This window comes from Trichomycterus rosablanca, chromosome 24 (genome assembly GCF_030014385.1).
Source record: "Trichomycterus rosablanca isolate fTriRos1 chromosome 24, fTriRos1.hap1, whole genome shotgun sequence".
Taxonomy (NCBI): domain Eukaryota; kingdom Metazoa; phylum Chordata; class Actinopteri; order Siluriformes; family Trichomycteridae; genus Trichomycterus; species Trichomycterus rosablanca.
Window position 1 is genome coordinate 5,455,719 of NC_086011.1, and position 25,787 is coordinate 5,481,505.

At 39.1% G+C, this 25,787-nt stretch overlaps 3 protein-coding genes across 4 annotated transcripts; all 3 read left to right on the plus strand.

The window, feature by feature from the left end:
- Positions 1–252: 252 nt before the first annotated feature.
- On the plus strand, positions 253–8,578 carry nucks1a (nuclear casein kinase and cyclin-dependent kinase substrate 1a). 2 transcript variants are annotated; one of them, XM_062986528.1, is made up of 8 exons: positions 253–451; positions 2,247–2,296; positions 2,653–2,746; positions 3,248–3,294; positions 3,389–3,535; positions 4,988–5,140; positions 5,793–5,951; positions 6,339–8,578. In XM_062986528.1, the coding sequence occupies exons 1-8, from the start codon at positions 435–437 to the stop codon at positions 6,578–6,580; spliced, it is 909 nt and encodes a 302-aa protein (XP_062842598.1). In that variant the 5' UTR covers positions 253–434; the 3' UTR covers positions 6,581–8,578. The 2 variants fall into 2 exon arrangements, with proteins under 2 accessions (XP_062842598.1, XP_062842599.1); XM_062986529.1 differs by having other exon boundaries at positions 4,991–5,140.
- Positions 8,579–13,456: 4,878 nt separating this feature from the next.
- Positions 13,457–19,289, plus strand: LOC134301985 (solute carrier family 45 member 3). Its single transcript, XM_062986935.1, has 5 exons — positions 13,457–13,625; positions 15,595–15,781; positions 16,026–16,648; positions 17,178–17,443; positions 18,681–19,289. The coding sequence occupies exons 1-5, from the start codon at positions 13,484–13,486 to the stop codon at positions 19,152–19,154; spliced, it is 1,692 nt and encodes a 563-aa protein (XP_062843005.1). The 5' UTR covers positions 13,457–13,483; the 3' UTR covers positions 19,155–19,289.
- Positions 19,290–22,076: 2,787 nt separating this feature from the next.
- On the plus strand, positions 22,077–24,336 carry si:ch211-117k10.3 (Krueppel-like factor 15). Its single transcript, XM_062986984.1, has 2 exons — positions 22,077–23,003; positions 24,168–24,336. Exons 1-2 carry the CDS (start codon positions 22,096–22,098, stop codon positions 24,334–24,336), a joined length of 1,077 nt encoding a protein of 358 aa, XP_062843054.1. The 5' UTR covers positions 22,077–22,095.
- The last annotated feature ends 1,451 nt before the right edge of the window (positions 24,337–25,787 follow it).

Consider the following 25,787-nt stretch of genomic DNA (forward strand, 5'->3'; position numbering starts at 1 on the left):
GTGACTCTGCAACCTATCCGACCCGAGAGGGGGAAGGTACCAGACTGATTACAAAAAACCTGACGGACAGTAAATTTGACCAATCAGAAAGCGCGAACTCGAGCCGTTTGAAAAAGGCGCTTGTGCTGAAGCTACTGGAGTGGGCGGGACATGAGAGGCAGGTCCCGCCCCTTAAGCGCGCAAGCGTTAGGCTGCGCGAGAACTGCAGTTTCAGTTTGTTTTATTCCCCATTTTGAGAAGCTGAGGGTAAAATATTAAACTAAAGCCTTCAGCCATAAGCGCGTTTTCTTCCTTTTTATTCGGCTTTGGTTGGCTCGGGAGGACGTTTCCTTCCCACAGACCGCTCTTAGCATTTTGCTGTAAATTATTTCCTCTTTTATTCCTCTCTTTTTCTCGTTTTACGTGGTTTTTTTTAGCTTCGGTGTTCCTGCAAAATGTCAAGACCCGTGAGGTAGGTGCATTAAAATGTCCTCGCGCGCGCTGCATTACGTTACATTGTACTGCTGCACGCGCTGCCGAGTTTCTCTCGCGTGCCTTCAATGCTCGGCTGAGAATCTCTTATTTATTTATCCTGTCTGCTTATTGTCGCTAATTAATCCTTCTGGTTCGTCTGCACGGCCTTTCCCTGCATTTTATTTCACTAATGTGCTTTTGTTCGTATGCACGCGTGTGTTTTATGCACGGTGAATCGATATGTGTAGACGCATCGTGATGATCATCCGTGCACAATTGCAATGTTGCACATATTTCTGTGATCAGCTTTTTCTCGCTTGCAGAATCTAGCAGTAATATGGCCTCCCATTCATCCTGCCCTGCACACGAGCGGGAATACAATCCCACACTCGAGCTGCTCATTGGCTCAGACGTGCGATTTTTAGGCAGCCCATGATATCTGAACTGCGTGTCGGTCGAGCATATTGCGCAGTTAAATGATGCGCAAACACTAAACCGATTTAATCGCTTGTGGTCGTTAGTAATTTTATTGAATTGTATTTTAGCGAGTAAAGAAAGACGCTGCGGCTCGTTTCGATGGCGGTCAATTATCATGGCGTGTGACGTCACAGGGAGGCGGGGCTCACACAGCGACCACACCCCCCTCTGTGTTCTGATCTATAAATGTGGCTTATTTTCATCACTAGTATCAACGACTTATATATGTGAATCACTGAATCGCTTTCACTGAATCAGTTTATTTGAATCGATTCTTTTCCAACTGCTTTTGGTTATAAATACATGTATATTTTTAACCATTTCAGCTCAACCCAATAGCGGTCAGTTATCATGGCGATCGAGGTCAGAAAGAGCTTGGACTCAATATGCAAATATAGCTTATTTTTATTAATGTCGATTATAAAAGCATCAGCGAATCATATATGAACCATTGACTCGCTCACAGGGAGTCAAATTGAGTCGATTCTTTTTCCAAATGTTTTTTTTTCTTTTAGTCAAATCGACCAAAGTCAAATAAATCTTGTACTTTTATATATTACTATTTTTTCCCCTTTAGACATTTTTTTTATTATTATCACTGAGATACTCTGGGCACAAAGTAGAAATGCAATCTAGGGCCACAATCTAGCAAAAGGCATCATAAGCTCACATGAATTCACTTACACCCAGAGGTTATTTATAGTGGCCAATACACCTTCTGCATGTTTATGAAAGGAAATTAGCATATATACATAAAGCAGAAATTCTGAATTGACAAAATAGCAAATTGCTGATTGTTTTTGATATTATCTAGTTAGACGCTTGTTGTTTCCAGGAAAATAAAAAGCTGTGGTTGAGGGCAAAGGCAAGAAAACAGAGGACATATGGTTCGTGTTACTGTTTGCATATTGATCTGTCCTTGGTGTCACTTAAACATCTAATATTCACCACTGTGACTTTACGAGCAAAGATTTCTGTTAGGCAGCCAGCAACCCGGATCAGGAAAAGCTGGATTACATTATTTCCCTTTAATGTATTCCATCAAGAATGTAGTTGTTTAAAGGAATTTTGTAAACAAATGTTGGAAGTTAGTTGGAAGTTTTGCTTTGTTGTGTATCATTACGTTCAGCAAGAGCAGCTAAAAAGAGCAAAAGTTTTTATTAATCTTATATTATAATGGGAAACTAGTGTAAAATATATATTAGGAATACTAACCAACTTCAATGTTTTTAAATTGAGTTCTCAAGGGAGAGTTTGAATCTCTGTTTTGATGTTTATATAATGGCATATTAATAAAAATGAACTTTACTCTACAGGAACAGAAAAGTGGTGAATTATTCACAGTTCAATGAATCTGATGATGGAGGTAAAATTCCTTTTCGTACTTCATTTAACATTTTACTAAACATGTTTTTTTTTTACTAAACATGAAAGAAGTTTAAAGACATGTAGGACACCAGAACAAGTAAATTAGCTTAAAAAAAGTATCCAGAATATTTTAGGACTTGTGTAATATGTTTTGGCAGTTATTTGGCACCTCCTTCACCCTCGTCAGTCCATAAATTTAAAGTAATCATTAAATGGATACAAGTGTTGATGGCTGGCACTCAAAATTCAGCCCCCTGTTGATGATGAACATTTACCAGACCCTAATTAAGAGTTCTGAATTCTGGCAGATTGTTTTGCTTTGCTGATTTTATGTTTTTCTTACGGATGTTTTAGAGGATTATGAGCCAGGCTCAGAAAAGCCCAAAAAGGTGCGGGCAGCTCCACGGGAAACCAAGCACAAGAAGTCCAAAAACTCACAAGAAGAAAGGTAAAAGAGCTTTTTATTATTGTTATTATTATTATTAATTATTAGCATTAGACTGCCATGCTTACAAAATGCTACATTTAGATTACAGATGTGATTGTAGTATTTTATGCCACAGGGAACAGGGGTTTGTGGTGTGACTGACCTTTATAGAGATTGGACATCTTGCTTTCTTTATTTTGGTGTGCACTATTAGGCCCTATTGTAGATTAGCTTGTGTTGTTTTGGTCACAGTACCATAAGCACTGACCCATAAGCTCCTAATCCTCAACTGCCCAGCTCTGTGCTTGAATCAGATCTGTCCACATCTCTTTCAAAAAAGAACTGGCAAGTGTGCAGGCTGTATTGGCAGCGCTAAATTTGTTCATGTTGTGCTCAGGGATTACACGTCCAATTCCAGCATCTGACCCACATTAGTGGTAGCTAATTCAGAACAGGCTGTTGTAAATGCTGTTTGAAAATGACCCGAGAACTGTGTTGCTGATCTTGTCTTTTTCTCCCCAGTGATGACTCTGATGACAAACATTCCAAATCCAAAAATGATTCAGCAGGTAGGTGTGAGTGATCCAGCCCGGCTTTTTATACACAGGAAATAAAACCTTCCAGATGGCTAATGTCCTTTTTACTGCTGCATGTTTTTATCAGATGACTTTGGGAGTGATCAAGATAATGACTTTGGAGCAGAAGAGGAAGATGGAGGAAGCGATTACGAAGCTAAAAAAGTCAAAAAAGGAAAGAAGCCGAAGGTGGAAAAGCCCAGCAAACGCTCTCTGAAGAGGAAACGAGGTTCAGGTATGTACCAAATATTTGTTGTTGGAAAGGTGTGATTTCTGGAACCAATACTGATTCCTGAATTCTGTATAAAAAAAGTAGAGATGTGCCGATCGGGGTTTTTGGCACCGATTCCGATCTGCGATCTCCTTTCAGGGACATCGGCCGATAGCCGATTGCGATGGGGGGGTTGGGGGGTTTAGCAGTAAATAAAATAAATAAACTTAAAAAGAGCCTCACAGTGAAGATAAACCGGAGCAGCGCGCGTGTGTGTGTGTGTGCCCTTAGAAGATACGCTTTGTTCACAGTATCGTTATCATTGATTCATGAGTCGATTCATTTTTCGCCGAGCGTAAGTTTCTCTTCTCAGTTATCTCTCCGTGTTTACTGTTATTAATTAAATGTCGTGGTTTTAAATAAACACCAGCTACTACAGAACATTCTGTGTGACTCTCTTACATTAAAAAGCTTCATTAAAAAGCTTAATTAAACTGCTATTACCACAGATCTGTAACCGACCGTCAGACTCGTTCCGTCTAAGGAGCTAAAAGTTCAGCAGATGATCCTGAACTAACGAATTTGCTAATGAATAAACTTTTGCCTCTGATTGGCTCTGTAACATTTTCTGTTCTCATCTACATCACAAGTAAGAACCGCTTACGATTTACCAAAGTGAACCAGGAGTTTATATAACGTGCTGATAGAATCGACTCAGATGTGACCGGGTTGAATTATCTTTTTAAAGTAAATATTACAATCAGCAAAATTACATCGTATGTATGATGCACAACGTTAATGATGTTATTTTAGGTCATGAAGAGCTTTTACTGTGGTTTCTGTACGATGGTTGATGAATGGTGATGTGATGGTTGGCGTCTGGATCAATCCACTGAGCTGTTAACTTAACATGATCTTTATATATCACACGATCGGATCGGCTACTTTTAGGAGATATCGGCCGATCGCCGATAGCATATTTTAATTAAAAATCGGCCGATACCGATTCATAGCCGATCGATCGTCCCATCTCTAAAAAAAATGTCAAACATGTAGCCCTAAAAGCCAGATTATTATTTTATTTATTGCCCATCGTGTATAATGAAATTATAAAATATGCCAACCCACTACAGCTGGGATCCAGGGTTCGAACCTCTGGCTGTGCTATCAGCCTCTCTTGCATCTACTTTGCACACTTGTTAGCACGTAATTCATTATTGCAACCTAAATTATTACTTGCATCACAGCACGAGCTGTGTCATAAAGCAGCACTGATTTACATGGATTTGTCTATTACAAGTCACGCTGTTGATGCTTTCTCATGATTTTTCAGGATCTATGTACTGGAAAGATTTTTGGTTTTGAAAAACCAAATGTGATTGAATTCTTTTCCTATGCTGTACGTCTGTCACACGACCATGCTTATTGATTCCTGTGGTACTTGTATACAAGTAAATGCTAATGGCTTTCTCTCAGCAGACGACAGTGATGAAGATAAAGTGAGCAGGAAGCCCAGGCAGGTGAGGCAAGCTGCCTCGAAGGCGGCATCCAAACAGAGGGAGATGCTGCTGGAAGACAAAGGAAGTGAGGACGAGGAGAAAGATGAGGACGAGCAGGCCTTCGTTGACCGTAAGTCTGTCAAATATGATTTCTCCTTATGATATCTGTTTAACTTGTGAAACCAAGGCATAGTTATTCATCTGAATATTAAAAACATGTGTAAGAAAGACAAAGCAGCTCAAATCATCATTGTAAATCAAAGCTAATCGATTTAAATCTTGCTAGTAATTCAGTGTGATTCAGCTTTTTCCTTCATCCCCATAGTTACATGGTGTTTATATGAACTTGTGCAAAAATATATGGACACCTAACCCTAAATTTGTTGGATATCGCATTCAGAAACCATGGTCCTTCATCCTCACAGTTAAAACAGCCTCTTTTCTTTTCTTTTCTTTTTAAACTCTTGTAGCTACGGACTTTGTTCAAATTGTACTTTTAGAATAACGAACTGGTCATGCTCACTGTTTTTGCTCATGGTACTGCAGCATTTGTGTTTTTCAACCAATTAATAAGAATAGTTGGGCGATCCGGTTCCTTTCTGTGTGGAGTTTGCATGTTCTCCCCATGTTTGCGTGGCTTTCCTCTGGTAGCTCCGGTTTCCTCCCACAGTCCAAAGACGCACAAGTGAGGTGAATTGGAGATACAAAATTGACCATGACTTTGAAATTAAAGACTTGAACTGATGACTCTGAAATGACGAGTGACTTCTCTTGTGTTGCAGAAGAGTCTGGTAGCGATGAGGACTTCATGATGGACGACGATGACGACAGCGACTACGGCCATTCCAAAAAGAAGGGTAAAAAAGTGATCCAGAAGGGAGGAGGACGCAAGGTGGAAAAGAAGGAGAAGAAATCACCTAAACCCCGGCTAAAGGCTACAGGTAGATTTTTTTTTATTTCTCTTCAGTTGTCAGACTGTAGATCAAACCGTTTATTTTAATCTAAATTTAAAATATATTTTTTATTTAGGTAAACCCTGCACTTTTTACAAGACACATGAATAACAAATAACAATTATAAATATTGCCAGAACATGATTAATGGCACCCTTTGTTTCGTATGACTCAAAGGACAAAATCAAAATGACATCTTAAAGCTGTAAGCAAGGGCTTGCTGCAGGTTCATCTCTCGCTCTCAAAAAAATGAATGAATTAAAACAAATATTAAACAAACTAATCCAAACTGCATTACATTTTTTTTTATTTTTTTTATTTTGTTGGACCCTAAGATTTAAAACAGATTGTACTAACTTGTTTGTCATTTCTCAGTCACCCCCAGTCCCATGAAGGGAAAGGGCAAAGGTCGTCCCAGTGCAGCTAAGGCCCTAGAAAAATCCTCACCCAAGGAGGAGGACGAACCGGAGAGCGCACCAGAAGACGAAGAGGAAGACGAGGAGGAAAAGAAGAGCACGCCGCCCCCCGCCAAAAAGAAGGAAAAGTCCCCTGAGGAGGATGAAGAAGAGGAAGAGGAGGACGGTTCAGAAGAGGATGCACCATCTGGAGAAGACTAACCAGCTCGCTTCTTTTTTTTCCTCTCGCTTCTTCTCGTACCCTTTTTTCTCTCTAGCTTTATTTTCCCTTCCTGAGGGTCTTATTTTTTCTGTGGTGACCTGGCTTTTTTTAATCAATAATTTTTGTATCACAAACTGCATCGTCCCAAATCATGAGTGTGAAGAAAATGTGACAGAATTGTTTTTATTTGAAGGTAACTGTAAGGAAACACCATGCTTATCCTTTTATAATGGGCTGCTGCTCTGGATGGCTTTACACAGGTTCCTTTATTATCCATTACTCCTTATTTTCTGATGTTTTCTAATGCTGGTTTACAGACGCTGTTTACACTTGGTTGTTTTATGCGTCGTTTATGTAGATTGTATTCTGATGGTTTAAACCATGTAGTAAAGTGTCTATCAAGACCTGAAATTCTTTATCATGCATTATGTGTAAATCAGCTCATAAACCCCGTGCACCAGCTTGCTTTGTTCTTCTTTTTTAGGTGTTTATTCAAAAGTTACTTGTTATTTAGCTAAAATGCAGCTCAGATTCTTTAATCATGTTTCAGCTATTTAATCTAAATCTATTTCAAATGCCTTTCTGGTGATTTACATTTAATTATGTGCATTTGTTTCAGTACCGCAGAACAAAGTTCAGTCTTTAGAGCGCTTGTTTAAAGGGTTTTGGTTCTGCTAACATCTGAGCCGTGCTAGTTCACATCCATGGCAAGAACAGCGATCGGTTGGAACGTGTTGATTAGCAATTTTAAGCACACAATGTCTTTAAGAAGGTACTTTTTGACAAAGTACTATGAAGTTTGGGACGTAGCATGTTTCATTAAACGCTTACCAGTAGCTCGGCCTTTACACAGCTTACTTTTTTTTTACATTTTCTTTATGGTTTTCCAGATTCTCATTATGAGATCACACAGCTCCACAAGTCGTGAAATGGTTGTTGGTTATACGAACTGGAGGCATTAAAAACACTAAGACATGCAGAGCTGCAGATCCAGGATTGGGAGAAAACATTGATTAAACACACGTATTAGTTGTTGTTTTAGTCTTTGTTTTATATCTATAAAATTGCTTACTAAGAATACCTGTAAATTATTTTTTTTTCTTTTGCAGGATTATAGTTGCTCAATGCCTGGTCATGGTGGCATTTTGTCTACTATGAATGTTTTCATTCCATGGTTTACATAAAGCCATTCGTGTTCCCATGCTTTTGTATTTGTCTTTAAAAATCTTTATGATTTTCTTGCTGTTTTGAATGAAATGGATTTCTCAGATTCTTCTTAGTTTCTATCTCATTTGAAATGCACTATGATGGATCTGCTGATCGAAGGCGTGCAGTTTTAATATGCATTGTGTGAACGTATTTGTGTGTTGGAACGGTATGATAAGTTTTTTGTGTTTCATTAATGGACGTCTCATAAACAGTACCCTTGTCTTGTTTCCCGCCATCATGTAAGCTAGATTGACATTTTAAATGTTACAGAAACAATCAACCACAATACACAGATTTTTTTCCTTATTTTTTTTCTTTTGCAACTCACACTGAACTGTTGGTCCCTAATCAGCAAATGGGTCTGTTTACATCAACTGGATTGAAATGCTGAGCCGTTTTAGCAAATATTAAACAGATGAGGCATTAATAGTTTGCTCTTCAGACCGTTGTGTCTTCGCAACTCAATATTTTCATGCTTATTTTCATTTCAGCTTCAGTCAGTGCTTTAATATAAAGAGTTAAATGAATTGTTTCATACAGTCATTTGCATGAACATATTACATTGTAAGATAAAATTTGTACCCTATTGCGGTGAGTCTTTTTTTTGTGCCAGGCATCACCAAGTACCCTCCTCTTCCCCAATCATGTGTCATCTCAAGTTTCTCAATACAAAATCTCATTTTTGGTTGATTTATTTTATTTTTATTTTTTTTCATTCTCATCTGAATTTTTTGTAATGTTTTTTTTTTTTTTTTTAAGAAAAATAAAAATGTATCTTGGTTTTAAAATGTCTTCATCTCTCTTTAAATGGATTACCTGCAGTTTGTGATTTAGTATGGACCCCTGTTATAACTGGTGGTCATTTATGTTTATATTTCAGCCACACCTAATCCTAGTTCATTAACTTTGGTAAAGTTATTAGCTGAATTTTTGCACTGAATTCTTGGTCTGGATTTAGTGAACCTTACACGTTTAGCCACAATCCAGTAGGTCACACACATTTGGAATGGAGTCTCCAAATCCTTAAGCACATTTAAAAAGACGTGTTCCTTTATTTTCCTTTATCTAACAACCGCTGTAAGCACCCAAAGTTTACTAGATGCTAGTAAAATTTTAAATGAAACCAGGTTCTATGAATAAAGGAAATTATAAATAATATTGCTAACTGGCAGTATTTTCTATTTTTTAAGATAGAGTTAAAGAGCAATGTTGTGCCAGAAGCTGCTTGTTTATTAAATGTGGCAAAGCAGCTAGTTATGAGCTACAAGAAAAAAGTTATTTTTTAATGCACAAAAGTGTATTTAACAGTACTGTTCTTTACAAGTGTATGTACTGTCAGTGCTAAGCTAAATAACAATGAAGCCAATCTTTCATTACAGTTTATTAAGCTTTATCAAGCATACAATAAAAAATAATTTATTATTATTATATTATTGCTGTTTTCAATGTTTCTCACTGAGCTACTCTGTTTTTTAGTGTATTGTCTGTCCTGCTAATGGAGCTGGGACCTCTTTTAGCACACTTTGTTTTTAGCAAGTTTTCCACTTCCTTGTAAAATGTATCATTTCTGAATCATCAAAAACTGAGCTAACTGTAAACTTGTCAGCAGAATAACTAAACCACGAATAACAGAAGTGATACTGTTGTCTAGTCTGTTAGATTGTATTTAAAATGTTGACGTATTTCTAAACTTCCAGTCAACTCCCATTTATGTTTTACTAACCGTATAATTGTAAAAATGATAATCACAGGGTTTTTTTTGGTTTTTTTTACTGTGGCTTCCTTGTAATCAGATGAACAAATGAATCATTCCTTATTTGACTCCTCCTTAGAGCTTTGTTGATTCTTCAGGTGAAGGCTGAACTCCTGGTCAGTCTACAGATGGGAAGCTCAGGAGGACAGAACACAACCATCCTGATTACAAGCCTTCACCTGTAAGTTTTTCTTGTCAGATATTGATTATACAGTGGATGGCATGTCATTGTCTGTTTATTTTAGGTTTTCGTGTCTTCTATGGTGGGGTGAAGGTATCGGACTGAATATTTATATAAATAAACTATTTTTTTATGTTTGTATTGTAGCAGACCACTAAATTAAGGGCATTTTTAAATATGCCTAAACAGGACATGTATCTCAATGTGCATATACAAGGATGACTGTGCTCAGTCAATCCAGCTTTATATCATCATGGATTTACAGTGTTGGAGTTTAGTGTGCTTTTTCTATGTGAGCGGCACAGTGGCTCAGTGGGTAGCAAGAAGGTCCTGGGTTTGATTCCCAGGTGGAGTGGTCTGAGTCCTTTCTGTGTCAAGTTTGCATGTTCTCCCCGTGTCTGCATGGGTTTCCTCTGGGTTTTCCTCCCACAGTACAAAGACACACAAGTGAGGTGAATCAGAGATACAAAATTGTCCATGGCCGTTTGATATTACAAACTTGAACTGATGAATCTTGTGTAACCAGTAATTACCTGTCCTGTCAGGACAAAATGAATGAACTTTTTCTATGTGATTACCAAGGTTTCAGGCACTGATGATGGAGCAGAAGCTTCATTCAAAGCCATAGAGATGTAAAAGTCACTTGATTCTGGACAATGTCACCAATGTTAGGAGGTCTTTAATTCATTCAGACCTGCTTTTTGGTGGTTCTTGGTGGACCCTCTAAATAAATATTTTTAGTATATGATGGCACTTTGTGTTTTCTTCCAAAATTTGGTTAGAGATCACTGTTCCATGTCGAGTACTTTCATGCTGTCAAACTAGCTCTATATGAGCACACAGTAGTCACCTGTAATCAACATTAGTCAATCAGAATCCCTAACAAAAGATTAGGAGACTATGTCACAAGGTTGACTTGTTGTACAAATATTTTTTGCCACAACATAAAATTTTTTGTTCTTTTTAGCATGACTGTGCCTGTACTGTGACTGAATAGGCACAAATTACCACAAACACACAAGAATGAAAGTTAAAAGGGCCGACCCCCTGGTTTTGCTATGGGATGTCCAACAAGCTGGTCAGGTGTCCACATACTTTTAGCCATATAGTGTATAAAGACTTACTTTTATTTTACTAATATGGGTGGTAAAACTGTTTTGTTTTACATTGTTTTTCACTGTTGCTGTGAAGCCATAAGTAAATAAAGAAACATTGTCATTCTAGTTTAATTCTCGAAAAGAAATAATTGTTTAATGATTGTCTAAATTAGCAGGACATTTGCTATTCAATGTCCTGCTGTTTCTGCAAACAACCCTATAAAGGTTTATGATTATTTACCAATCATAAGCTGAGTTTTTTATGATAAATCCTCTGGCAGTCACACCTAGCTTTACAAACAAATAATAAAACCCATAAAAATACAACTGTTCATAATTTTTAACCACGTCGCCTTTAAAGAGCCTTATAGAATATAAATAATGGCCCACATCAAAAGGAATAGAATAAACAATAAACTAAAGCATTGACTAGTAGTGCAAGACTAGAGGCATCACCTTAACATATTAGTTTATTTATTAGTTATTTATTTAGTTCTTTCAGGATGAGTTGAGCATTTGGATAAAGTTCAGAATTTCATAAGGCCAATCACTAAACACTGTTTCAGGTTCCTTTCATTAGGACATGATGGCTCTCACTGTGGTTTGGAGGAGTCCTGGAGGCTATTTTCAGACTTTAGATCATGGCATAGTGTTTCTGTAGAAACTTTAAGGTGACTTATGTCTTATTTTATTATTATTATTATACTCTGCAGCACTTATTATCATTATCACACTCATTATCACTTAAGGGAGGTAGAAGGACAGAGTATATTAACCTTGCGCATGATTAGACTTTAACTAGAAACGCATGTCTTCATTGATCTTTAAGACAATATGTACACAAGCTGTCTCTCTCTCTCATATTGTAACTGACGTGTTTACTCAGTGCGGGACTGACATTGACCTAATGGGTGGTGAAGCATCAGTTACACTATAGTTTCCTCCTCTGAGCTCACTCTACCTTGGCCACATGTATACAATATGGCCAGAAGTATGTGGACACCTGGCCATAAACTTGTTCCGCATCCTATTCTAAAACAATGTGCATTAATATGTTTTTTTTATTATGTATAAATATATATATATTTTTTATGTATTTTGTGTGTCTGTGTGTTTTTTTTGTGGTAGCGTGACAGTGTGAGGATGCTTTGCTGCTTTAGGGCCTGGGCGACTCCTGTAAATAACAGAACCATAAATTTTACTTATTGCCAGAAAAGGTGAATACTTTCTCTTCAGTCCAGTGACCTGAAGCTGAAGCACACTGGGGGAGGCATGAATGTACAAATGTGAATATTTGCTCTTCATTCTATTTAATGGCTTAAAAGAAAACAAAATTACAGTTTTGCAGTTGTGAAATCAAAATCCTACCTCAAACTATATTGAGATGCTGTGGCAAGACCTTCACGGAAGTTAATATGTAAATGTGGCTGAATTAGATATAATTAGAGTAGGACAAAATTCCACCACACATTTACATTTTCGGCATTTAGCAGATGCTTTTATCCAAAGTGACTTACAGTTGTGACAGTATACAGTCTAAGCAATTGAGAGTTAAGGGCCTTGCTCAAAGGCCCAACAGTGGCAACCTGGCAGTGGTGGGGTTTGAACCGGTTTTTGATTACTAGTCCAGTACCTTAACCACTGGGCTACAACTGCCCTACTGCCCAACAAGTTAAATCAGTTCATCTGGACACAAGCTTGGTTTGAAGAACTGTTTCCTTACTAATCTAAGTAACTTCTTCAGTCAGAGCTGGGCCATCTTACAACGCTGTAGCTATTGCCCAATTACTATGTGGCTATTGTAATGAATGGACATGGTAATTTGCACATGAAACTGATCACCGGTTCTAGTGTTATGCAGAGGTGCTGGTTTTGGTCTTCATGCAAATGGACATAAATGGGGTCAATGATATTTACCAGCAGCTCAGACTGACCGTCACTTGAATACCTTGACTACTGAGAATGCATCAAGATATTTTATTAGGGAAGCAATTACTGAACTTGATTTACATGTGTGATATGAGTGTTGTCTAATTTTTTAATTTTTGTGTTTCAAATATGCAAAAAAAATTTTGAAAACCAGGGGGTGGCAATAATATGGCACTGTACGTTAAACAATCATTAGATTTTAAACAACAGTATGTCATGTGGCTATTGGCTTCTTTCTTACACAGCAGCGTCTGAGCTTGTGTCATTTTTTTCTTGGCTTGTACGGTCATACATCTGTCCATTTAGACCAAACTTCTCAAAGAATAAAGATACAGTTTTTTTTTTTTTGTAATACAAAGAATACCACACTTTTCTTTCTTAATCTTCACAAAAGCTGCTCTTGGAATACTTACTGCAAGCCAGGTCGCTTGTCCAACATCAGTGCAAAAAAGCTTTCATTTTTAATAAATGTAATTAATGAAATGTCCAACACATTAATGGTCAGGTGTCCACATACTAATAAAGCCATACAATATATAAAATGTTTAAAATGAATCTCTTTTTTCCAGGCAACATGTAAGAAACATAGCTGATGAAGAACTTCTCATGGCTTCAGATCACCTTTATATCAACAATCACCAAACCAGAATCTTGTGAACCAACCACTTATGGCATTACCCAGAAGCAGCATCAGCGCAGGGTGTAGAGAAAAGTTTTAAAAGAGTTGCCGACCATGTGTAGCAGGCTTTCAGACTTGTTCCTGGTGAACATATTAGCGTTTGGGCTGGAGATATGCCTGGCGACTAGCGTCATCTACATTCCTCCCATGCTGCTGGAAGCTGGAGTGCAGGAACGCTTCATGACCATGGTGCTCGGTGAGTAAACACCGGACATGAAGATCAAATGACATCTGACTGACATTAAGATTAAAGGACGCCACATAAATAACAAACCGGGCACTAATAAATAACAAAGCATTTACATTGTACATTTTCAGCATTTAGTAGATGCTTTTATCCAAAGCGACGTACAGTACTGTGACAGCATATTGTCTAAGCAATAGAGGGTTAAGGGCCTTGCCCAAGGGCCCAACATTGGCAACCTAGCAGTGGTCGGGCTTAAACCAGCAATCTTTCGATTCCTAGTCCAGTACCTTAACCACTAGGCTACAACTGCCAAAGCACCACACATTTCTTTTCCGCTTTCCATTGCATGCTACCCTACAGTACAGCATGGTTCTCATCCGAATCCAGAACCATCAGTACTGTACCTAATGTGCTGTTGTCTATTAACGATGGCACAGGAGGACTCATAAAACAGTAGGAGTTTGTTAAAGGTGGGGCTGCCACTGTATTCTTTACTAGATGCTAAGAGCAAATACAACACTGTAAACTTTAACAGCAGTACCAACAAAAGGTCAATTTGTTTGTGGTCTAGTTTAGGTTTTATAAAAAAATTTTACCACCCTAATAAAATGTATTGTAATTATTAAATATGGCGCTTGTATTCTCTCACTTCAGCGGTGATTAATGGTCTTTAATGTTTCTCAATCCCACAGAGACACAACAATAAAATGCCCAAATCCTTAGTGACAGTCAGTGACCTAAGAAAAGGTTTAGAACACAGCTCCATGGGACCCTGATGTTCACCCATCCATCCGTTCATTCATTCATTGTCTGTTTTGCCACCGCTTTATACTGGTCAGAATCATTGCATTGGGTCTGATTCATTGGGCAAAAGGCAGGGAGCTCCTCGGACAGGAGGCACATGAAAACTCCATACAGAAAGGACTCTGGCCGCCCGGGCTGGGAAATGGTGACAGTTCTACCAACCGAGTATTATTATTATGTGTAATAATAATAGTAGTAGTAGTATTGTTGTTGTTGTTATTATTAATATTATTATTATTATTGACATTAAATTATATTGTAAATATAATTTAATTAACGTTATATACTTACTTGCAAATATATGTACCCCCATGACCATGACATAGACCAGTGTTAGGCAGTCTGTTTAATCTGCCTTAGATGTTGTAGCCTTGTGGTTAAGGTACTGGACTAGTAATCAGAAGGTTGCTGCTGTTGGGCCCCTGAGCAAGACCCTTAACCCTCAATTGCTCAGACTGTATACTGTCACAGTTCTGTAAGTAGCTTTGGATGAAAGTGTCTGCTGAAAATGTAAAGTATTTCCAAAATGATCCTAAATTCATTTAGCCTTTTTTCCTGCAATACCCTGCATTTCTGTTGATTCCACTAGATGGCGCACTTTAAACACTACCCACCTTTGCTGTTGTCTAGTCTATCGTGTAAAAAAGGTAGATAGGTAATTATTAGGTATTGAGATAGGTAATTACTTAGGTACCCCCCCCCCCCCCCCCCCAAAACTCAGTGTGACCCTTAAGCTAAAATTTTTGCCCACCCCTGACATAGCCAATCATGACACAAACCTGGGTCTCAGTGGTGGTGGGTGGCTTGTAAAATAAACCCTTCATTTGTTTATTTAGCTTTTATAACTCATGATTAATGGTTGTGGTGGATCCAGTGCCACAGAAGGTTTATGCCCAGGTGCCAAGGCCACACCCATTCTACTAGCCCTATATTAGTTTTTAAGAATTAAGTCAATAATTTATAAGACAGACCCACTTTGTATTTTCTCTTTGCTGTTTGGATACCGGGTTACCAGGATGTTTCTGCTGACTTTCTATGGGAATAAAAAAATAAAAAGTAAATGGAAGACTATGTTTTGCCAGTTCTGTGGGAAAACACACAAAGTCCAACCAGAGGTGCAAATCTATCTGTTTTCTGATGCATGGCAAGAATGGCTGTAACTTCTTCTTTGCAGGCGTGGGCCCTATACTAGGCTTAATATTCGTCCCTCCGCTCGGCTCCGCGAGCGATGGATGGAGCAGTCGTTATGGCCGACGGCGTCCTTTCATCTGGGCCCTGAGTGTTGGGGTGCTGCTTGGTCTCATGGTCATTCCTCATGCTTCCCAGATTGCTTCATTTTTTGCCAAAAAGCACCAGAACGGGTAAGCGAACACTACCAGTACATAGACCAGTACACTACTAATACATAGCTACATACTTGTATATAGCTGAAATGACAATATGTAGCTGACCCACCCTTTATGACTTTAACAGGTCCATGTACTGTACTTTTGGCTATAAAGTGTAATGATTGCACCTACGTCATATTTTTGCATATACCATACCATGATTATTGCAGCTGATAGTTGATACAGTAATGTTGTGAATGTCTCTATCACCAAACAGGCTCAACGTCCTGCTGCTGGTCTCTGCCATGTGCGTCCTGGAGTTTTGTGGCCAGGCCTGCTTCACCCATCTCGAGGCCCTGGTGTCCGACCTTTATCCCGGAGAGAAGGAGAGCCACAGAGCATTCTCCGTCTTGTCCCTCATGGTCAGCATCGGCGGATGTGTGGGTTATTTGCTGCCCGCCGTGGACTGGAGCAGCCTGAGCGCGACGGCTTACCTGGGAAGTCAAGAAGCCTTCATCTACGCTCTCTTCACGGTTCTCTTTCTCATATGCCTCATGACTACAGCCTTCATCCCAGAGAAGCAGACTCTTGGAGGAGCGACAGAAACGTCCAGGAAATCTCCAGTCTCATTCTACGTGTGCTGTTGGCCGAGCAGAATGATTTCCAGGGTTCACATATTGACGCGTAGCCTGTTTGGCCTGACTGCCACTCTGCCGAGGATCTTTCCACTCTGCACACACATGCCCAAGGTCATCAAAAGGCTGTTTATGGCCAAGCTGTGCAGCTGGATGGGTATTCTGACGTTCATGTTGTTTTATACAGACTTTGTTGGGGAAAGATTGTATGACGGTCTACCAAGTGCCAAGCCAGGCTCACCGGAGAGACTACGCTATGAGAAAGGTAGGCATTGATGTACAGTATTATTTTATTTATCAAGGTTTAGCTGACTAAGCATTTTTGCATCAAAAAAAACAATTTACTGTATATCCGTCATTGCTCCCAATGCATTTTTATTGCTTCAGAGTCCAACGCTGGTGGGCTTTACACCACATAACCCAACACTTGACTTGTGTCTGGATGTTTGGCCATTGATCCCAATTTTATAACCCCTCGATAAACATTGGCTTAATTAAATTCCAGTCCAATGGTGCCATTGTAGATGTCTCTACCTTCACAGGTTTAGTTGTGTAGATTAGTTGGAGACATGGGTAGATTGCCAGACTTACGGACTGGGACCAGAGCCATATAAACAAACTGCAGCCAATGCATTGTCATTTGAACACACTTGGAGGGTCTTTTTCACCCATTTCTACTTACATGAGCTAACAGATACACTGGACTGCCTGATGCCACCTGATTGACGAAAGTAAAAAGACTTGTTGGCCGATCTTAAGACTCATATCACTTTTTACTCGTTTCCTTTCTTCAGGTGTGCAGATGGCTAGTGTCGGGCTCTTCCTGCAGTGCGTAACCTCTGTGTTTTTCTCTCTGCTGATGGAGCGCATGGTGGCACGTGTCGGTGCCCGAATCATTTATTTAAGTAGCATGGTACTGCTCACATTGAGCACAGCTGTAATGATCGTGTCTAAAAATATCGTCCTGGTGACTGCGATGACCACGGCGACCGGATTCACCTACAGCACATTACAGATCCTGCCGTATACCCTCACCTGCCTTTATCACTCAGACAAGCAGGTAAAGCTTTTAGGGAATTTACCTTTAATTATATGTTAGGTCATACTGCACCGTTCAAACTTAATATGCTGAAGGGGGACTCGAAATAGCTAACGTGCCACTGTCTTTTAATTCTGAGCAAATAAATATGATGTTCGTATATTAACCGTTTCCAAGGTGTTACACCATGAAGGCCTTAATGAGTTTTGGGGAGGAAGCCGATATTGAGATTTGGAAAAATGGAATTTAAAAGACTCTCAAAGAAGTGATAGAAGTGGTGCAAATCTAGAAGGGAATAATAGCCGGGTAACACCAACCTCACTGTAGTAGTTGCTGCATGCTGCTGTTATTTACATTTTCAGCATTTAGCAGACGCTTTCATCCAAAGCGACTTACAGTACTGTGACAGTATACTGTCTAAGCAATTGAGGGTTAAGGGCCTTGCTAACAGTGGCAAACTGGCAAGGGTGGGGTTTGAACAAGCAACCTTCTGCTTACTAGTCCAGTACTCTAAACGCTAGGCTACAACTGCCCTGTTATGCTTAAGTCCCTACCTAATTCACGTCTGTGAATAATCACGTCACTGTGAAATTCAAACTTTAAGGTTTGTGTTTAGCGATTTAACATTTTTTATTTGCATAGCCTTCGAGTGCTTTACGTTTACTGATTAATTTGCACTATAAGGCGGCCATAGCAATCCTACGGCAATTCAGTTAGCAATTGCTTAGTCAAAATGTCCAAGCTGTCGAAGTCTAAAGCAGCTGAGTTTGGAAAGCTCCCAACCAATTCTGTGGGCGGTCGTGGGGGTCAAAATACGGACGATTTTCGTATTTGAGACTGAGCCTCGCACTGTCGCTGGATATTTTAGGTTTACATTTAATCATTAAGGTGAGCTGTGCTGTGTATTGTAGCTTTCATTTATTCTATCATTCAATTTATGAGTGTAATTTAATCTGTGAAATCTGAGATTTTTGAAAAACAAGGTCCGTAAAATTAAGCATATTTTCCCATAAAATTATGCATGATTGTAGCAGGGACAAGCAGTCTGGTCAGGATTAATGAAAAAAAAGTCCTGGACAAAAAGCTTAAACTGGAAAATAATTTTAAATAGCCATTTCTGTTTTTAAAAGTGTATTTTAACAGAGGTAAAGACATTTCTGTTTTAGTTTGATACAGATCTCAAATTATAACCATTTATTTCGTAAAGAATAAAAAAGTTAAGCTGTCACACAGTGCTAAATATAGCCATTTCTTTCAGGTGTTCTTCTCCAGCAATAAACACAGTCTGGCATCCAGCAAGAATGAACTGGACATGAATAAATCAACCCAAATTCAGTCTGCTGCCAAGTACAGAAGCACAAACGGCTGCTTAAATGGGCATCCAGTGGGCACAAAACCAGCCACACCTGCTACAAAACCACCCACCTCCGCTACAAAACCATCCACAACAAAATCCGCTGCTTTGCACTCAACGCATTGTCATATTTCTCTGCAGATGGACACGTTGTCTGGCTTAAACCAGCCCCCGAGGGGTATGGGTTTGGACCTGGCCATCCTGGACAGTGCTTACCTTCTCTCACAGGTCGTGCCATCTCTCTTTATGGGTACGATTGTGCAGCTTTTTAGCAGTGTGACGGCGTATATGGTGTGTGCTTCAGTTCTTAGTCTGCTAGCAGTCTACTTTTCCAGCAGGGTTGTCTTCAATAGGGAGGACATGGAAACACTTGGGTGATTATTTTCATCTGTATTTATATTGTAAAATGTTAGACTGGTATTTAATGTATATTATTATTATTTTAATTATTATCATTATTTAAAGGTCGCCCTGAGCAAGTACTGACATTGTCAAATGTTTGTGCCCTGAAAGTGCATAAAACCAAAATAAATGAATGCTATATAAACACAGTAAACAAACGATAGCTCATCTTTTCCTGCTGTTTGAGTTGGTCATCTTCTAGACCTTCATCAGTGGTCACAGGACGCTGCCCACATGGCGCTGTTGGCTGGATATATTTTTGGTTGGTGGACTGTTCTCAGTCCAGCAGTGGCAGTGAGGTGTTTAAAAACTCCATCAGCGCTGCTGTGTCTTATCCACTCATACCAGCACAACACACACTAACACACCACCACCATGTCATTGTCACTGCAGTTCTGAGAATGACCCACCACCCAAATAATACCTGCTCTGTAGTGGTCCATTAATGAACAGGGTGACAGCAGGGCTAAAAAGGTATGTAGAGAAATAGATGGACTACAGTCAGTAATTGTAGAACTACAAAGTGCTCCTATATGGTAAGTGGAGCTGATAAAATGGACAGTGAGTGTAGAAACAAGGAGGTGGTTTTAATGTTGGCTGATCAGTGTATATATGACAGATAAATGCATTCTATTCTATAGAACTGATCATGTGTGAGTACTACTGGTTGTGATTTGTGACTGACACACCCAGAAACAGTGCAGTGTGTGTGATCAGACAGCCCTGTGTTATGTGCTGCATTTCTGAGCAGCTCTGTTTCCAATGTGGCCTTCTCATGCTTTCACTGGATTCTCTCAAAATAAATAATGCATGAAACCCTCCTGCGGGACCAATCAGAAGCCAGCTTTCAGGGCGAGCCTCCGCCAAGCTAGCCAATCAGAGCGAAGAAATCGGATCCGTGCGGTCATGTGACGGGGCCTCCAAAAAAATGCCAACATGGAACCTAAGCAAGGACGAGATTTTTTAGCTACAATAATAAGAGGAAAATGGTGCCGCCGACAGACCATCTAGTGTAGATTTTAACACGAGGAGTGTGCATCAGTACCAGCTGTGAGGTAAGTGAGCGGGATCGATGATCTGTGGTGTTAAACAGTGCATGCTGGGATTAGTAGGGGGTGTAGAAGCTCGCTGGAGAAATGCAGTGTGTGTATAAGATGTCATGTGCTTGTGCTTGTGCTTGTGCAGGCAGACACGTGTGTTTCAGGCCTCGTCATCTAATGTTAAATAGCTCCGAGATTTCCACCAGATCACCTCCAGATTATACTGATCTGTAATAAAACAGCTCTGATTCACTGACTGAGAGCTTTTATTTAACTGCTCATGCTTTATACAATGTACAGAGCAACTGTTTACAGTGCTGATTAAAACATAGTTTTACATTTCTACATTCCAAAGCACACACCTTAGTCACTTCAAAACAGATGTTTTTTACAGTTTGTGAAGCTCAAATACATAATTATATAATGTTATATTGTTATATTTACTACTAGTTTGTATATATTATAAAGCAAAAAATATTGTGTTATACTTTTAGGATTTTAATAATACACATTTTAATACACACATTTTGTAAACCAGTTAGTTTGTAGAGTTCAAATACATCATTATATAATTTTTATAAATATATATATATATATATATATATATTCTACATTATGAAGCAAAAACATGTATTTTCAGTATTTCATTTATCATTGTATTATTATATTATTATTTATATTTATTACAATATTTGTATTAATTTTTTTATAAAAATATACTTATATTAAAAAAATTATTACTATGTATGTTATATATATATATATATATATATATATATATATATATATATATATATATATATATATTATATTTATATCAAAGCTTTTGTTATTGCTTTATATAAAATGTTTATATATTAAGAAGCAAAAAAAAATTAAATGTTCGAAAATGTAAACATTTGACTACATTATTATAATAAAATTACAGTATATGTTTCTAAAGGGTATTTTTTTATTTTGTGTATTTTCTAAAACTATTTTGTATTAATATAGCATACAGAAATCATATTTCCTTTAAAATGTTCAAGTTGGCGCTCAGGTGGCGCAGCGGGATATTCCGCTAGCACACCAGCGCTGAGATTCTGAACACCCCGGTTCAAATCTCGGATCTGCCACCGGTCGGCTGGGCGCCATCTAGCGGGCACAATAGGCAGTGCGAAAAGAAGGGTCCGCTAGGACTGCACACGGGTCGGAGGAGGCGTGAGCAGCAACATACCCTCCTCAAATGCAAACAGGGATCCCCAAGCAGAGGAAGACAAAATGACTACACTAAATCGGGAGAAAAAGGGGAGAAAATGCATAAATAAAATAGAAAAGTTAAAGTTTATGGTAATACATTATAAATAAAAATAGAAAAATCCCAGTGTCTACATTGAAAATATTTATTACAGTATTATAATTATGGAATATTTATACCACATTTTTGTTTGGTTTGTTTGCTTGCTTTTTTATAGTAATACTTCTAGATTTTAACATTTTGAAGCAAAAAAGCATAAATTAACTGTGGGAATTAGGAATTAGAGATTTGGATTAGGATTGTGTTCTGTTCAAAGTTCTGACCCTAGAACTTGGCTACAGTTGAAGAGCTTGCAGTTGAGGTTGTGCTGATAGAAAAATATTTGGCTTTTCTAACCATCCTTCAGTTTGCTTGGGGACAAAATACACCAGTATCCTTTTTCAGGCAGTTTCATTACAACCGAGCTTTTAAATAATGAGGAGGATAGATGAAAGATTAAGTGGTTCTAGCTGTTTAATCCTTATTTGTAATTTGTAATTGTATTGTTTTTGTCTCCCTGCTAAGGGTTTTAAGACCAGGGGTTTGTGGTGACACATTCCCCCACCGACCCAACCATCTTTTTTTATCTGGACTACAATAAATGGTTTCCGTAAGTGAGAAAACAGTGGCCATTGAAAATGACTCGCTTATGCTGCTCACACTACCCTGCGTTGAGGCAGGAGGCAGCGAGGGGGCCAGTTCGGGCTTCTGCTCCAGCCCTGAGCCAGGCGACAGTGGATTTGGTCAGGTTGAGGAAGAAGAGGAGGAGGACATGCTCTTGAATTTTGACTCCACAGTAAGCATGGAGGAGGAAGCCAGATTTCCAGATTTTACGTTGCAGGTTTCGAATACCTTTTCCCCAACTCTTGAGGACATTGAGGAGTTCCTCATGGAGAAGATGGAGCTGGTCCAGGAGGGTCTTGTAATTCCAGATGAAAAGGCAGAGCAGGTAACTGCTAAAGACCCGCCATCTCCTGCAATTCAGAAAAGCAATACAGAAAGCAAAGCTTCAACCGAAACTGTTAGCCAAAATGCTAGCACCACGTCTATTTCTGCTCCTGTGCTAGTCGGAGCTCCAGTGGTACTACAGATTCAGCCTGTGCAGCTTAGCAATCCTCTTCCACAGCCGACCCCCCAGGCCAACGGGGTGCGGTTGGCACACCTGGTGCTCGGCATCCAGGGTGGGCAGAACGTTGCCCTGCTTTACCCACAGGTGCCCTCTGCGACTGCGCTGCCTATCATAGGTGAGGCAGGCTGCCAAGACCAAAAGTATGTAAAGATCGCTCCATTGCCTATCACACTGAGGACGATTGGATTAATGGGAACCAGCTTGGTGAAAGTCATTCCTCCACGCCCACAGAGGTCCTCCACAGAAAACCTACGGGTGCACAAGTGCTCCCATCCAGGGTGTGAAAAGATGTACACCAAGAGCAGCCACCTGAAGGCTCACTTCCGCAGACACACTGGCGAGAAGCCGTACCTGTGCAGCTGGCCGGATTGTGGCTGGAGGTAAAACATTTTTTTTAAAGGGATCGATCATGTTTGATCAAATAAGCTACAGATTTTTTATTTCATTTCGATAGCTTTAATTTATCAACCCAAGAATGACCACAACCTAATAAAGAAAAGGCATTATTGACCTTTAACTCTGATTCCTGATTTGGACAATCTGGAAAACAAGATGCTTTTAAACCTATGATAATTATTAGTGCTTAAAAACATGGTCACATGATTCAAAACAAGGCTGCCTGGAACAATATAATTATATCACTTATGTTTACAATGTTTGGATCAGTAATCGGTTACTGTATGTTCCATAAAGTATGGAACTATACTAGTCTGGGACCCCACCACTGAGGTTCTTGTTGACACTGATCTCTGATTTTTACTGGATCCAGGCCAGCACAAGCAGTCTTCCTAATTCTTTGTGCAGTTAGGTTGGTAAATGTTATTGTATTGTAATTCTATTCATACATACAGTGGATTCAATAATATTCAGACCCCATGAACTTCTTGCACACTTTTTTGTGTTGTGGATTTAATTTTGAATGGATGTTATTGCCATTTTTGCCCATTTACAGTATAAATTTTTTTTTAGAGCTTTATTTAATTCTTTGTAGAAGAATCTCAGCACATGTGGATTTGGCCAGTTTATCCCATTCTTAATGGCAGATTGTCTCAAGCTCTGTCAGAATGGATGGCCAGCATCAGTAAACTACCACTTCAGCTCTTTTCACAGTGTTTCGAGAGGGTTAAGGTCTGGACTTTGGCTTGGCCACTTAAGGACTTTTAGAGACTTCCCGTGAAGTCATTTTATTTTTCTTAGTTAAATGCTTTGGGCCATTGTTGTGTTGGGAAGTGAACTGTCTAAATACTTTTGAAAATGTGAGATAACAGTTGTTGATTCATTAAAAAAAAACTGGGTGATTAAGTGTAGATTGATTGGTAAAACTGCCAACGTGTCTCCCCTATTACACAACAACCAACATTACAGATGGTATAGGTTAGATGGTATAGGTTAGAAATGGCCAACCACCTTATTTTCCAAGCTGTAGCTCATGCAATGTCATTGGGCAGATCTGCAGGCTGTAGAAATACTAATTGTTAATGATTGTTCGATAAGTATGTTTTATGTTCCTCTAATGTTCATTTTATTCCACGTTATGTCCACAGGTTTTCACGGTCGGACGAATTATCCCGCCATCGTCGCTCTCACTCAGGAGTCAAACCCTACGAGTGCACAATGTGCGACAAGAAGTTTGCCAGGAGTGACCACCTATCCAAACACACCAAGGTGCACAGAAGCCCACGGGCAAGCAGACTAGCCAGAACCAGCATCTGACGCACAAGGATCCTTCCGCCAGACCTCGGAAAGCTAGATCCACATAAAATTCCTGCAGGCTTCAATCATCCTGCCCTTTCCCGCCCATCTCCTGTTTTGTTTGTCATAGTTTCTTCAGATTGTTGCTTTTCTTGGTGCTACCGACGGCTAACTTGAAACTCAGGGATGTGATTGATTAGCCTGGAGCAGATTTCTGTCTCTGTGCCCAGTTTTGCGCCCGGCTGAGAGTTTCTAAGTTTTGTTGATCTGTTGATCAGGTTCTGGTCGGTCTTGCGTGAATCAGTTGAGATTCATTCGGTCTTGAGTTTAGAAGACAATGTGATGTGGTGATCCAGTGCAGAATCCGAGAAGATAAGCATGGTGCTAAACTGATGTATATTGTAAGTCACTGTGGGACTGTATTCACAAAAAATCTATCATACTGCTAAAGTTCTCCTAACTTGCACTTAATGTTACCCAATTATTTTTTTGTAAAACCTTGTTCCTCTTATTCTAAGAGGAATCTGATAAATTCTGCACTTGCATCCACACCAGAAACTTTGTGAACAACATTGCTGAACCTGAAACACTCATACCAGTGTTGAGAATGGTCCAACACCCAAACAACAGGTCAATAGGGTTCGTATGGGGTCCCTTATGGTTGATAAAAGGGGTTCAGGTGGTTCAGTTTCCAGAGCAACAATTACAGTTGGTAATCGTATATCAATAAAAGTACATCTGTATGGTAGGAGTATCTATCTATCTATCTATCTATCTATCTATCTATCTATCTATCTATCTATTTATCTATATATCTATCTATATGTCTGTCTGTCTCTATCTATCTGTCTTTATGCCTATCTATCTGTCTGTCTATCTATCTACCTACCTGTCTGTCTGTCTATCTATCCATCCATACATCATAACTATGTGAGTTTTTAAAACATCCCCATGTCCTCCTGCCATCCCATAATAGCAGGTCAGTCGACTAACATACATAAACTGTAGCTCATTCTGGAAATAAGTGACTACTGTACTGTGCCTTTACGACTTATTTGACCCAGAAATAGCCGGTTAGGAGCAACATTTAGCACTACGATTTTTTGTGAATACAGCCCATGAAATGAAAAGTATATCAGCTGTTTTTATGGGTTTGGTAGCTCAAGTTAACCCAACCCTGCTCTAAAATAAGCTAACTCGAGCATGTCTCTGTACTGCCTTAAATGTAAAGCCACTTTCACCCATGCAAGTTCACCCAGATTTTAAACAGCGATGTACTGGTAAGGTGCTTTGCGTAAAAGACATTTATCTGCTCTGTATTTATGTAGTAATGAAAGTAGGTGATGATGTCTCTAAATTGTTTTCTAAAATGTAAAAAGACATGACGTCCTTATAAATAACCATTATATTATGCAAAACTAATCCCGAACATGAGAAATATCTGCAGGTTTTAGTGGTTCAGAAATGACAAT

Coding starts and splice junctions, on each gene's coding strand:
- LOC134301985 (XM_062986935.1), top strand. CDS start 13,484: ATGTGTAGCAGGCTTTCAGACTTGTTCCTGGTGAACATATTAGCGTTT. Junction 13,626..15,594: donor CTTCATGACCATGGTGCTCG/GTGAGTAAACAC, acceptor TCTTCTTTGCAG/GCGTGGGCCCTATACTAGGC. Junction 17,444..18,680: donor TTTATCACTCAGACAAGCAG/GTAAAGCTTTTA, acceptor CATTTCTTTCAG/GTGTTCTTCTCCAGCAATAA.
- nucks1a (XM_062986528.1), top strand. Junction 2,297..2,652: donor CAATGAATCTGATGATGGAG/GTAAAATTCCTT, acceptor CGGATGTTTTAG/AGGATTATGAGCCAGGCTCA. Junction 3,536..4,987: donor GAAGAGGAAACGAGGTTCAG/GTATGTACCAAA, acceptor GCTTTCTCTCAG/CAGACGACAGTGATGAAGAT.
- si:ch211-117k10.3 (XM_062986984.1), top strand. CDS start 22,096: ATGGTTTCCGTAAGTGAGAAAACAGTGGCCATTGAAAATGACTCGCTT. Junction 23,004..24,167: donor TGGCCGGATTGTGGCTGGAG/GTAAAACATTTT, acceptor TTATGTCCACAG/GTTTTCACGGTCGGACGAAT.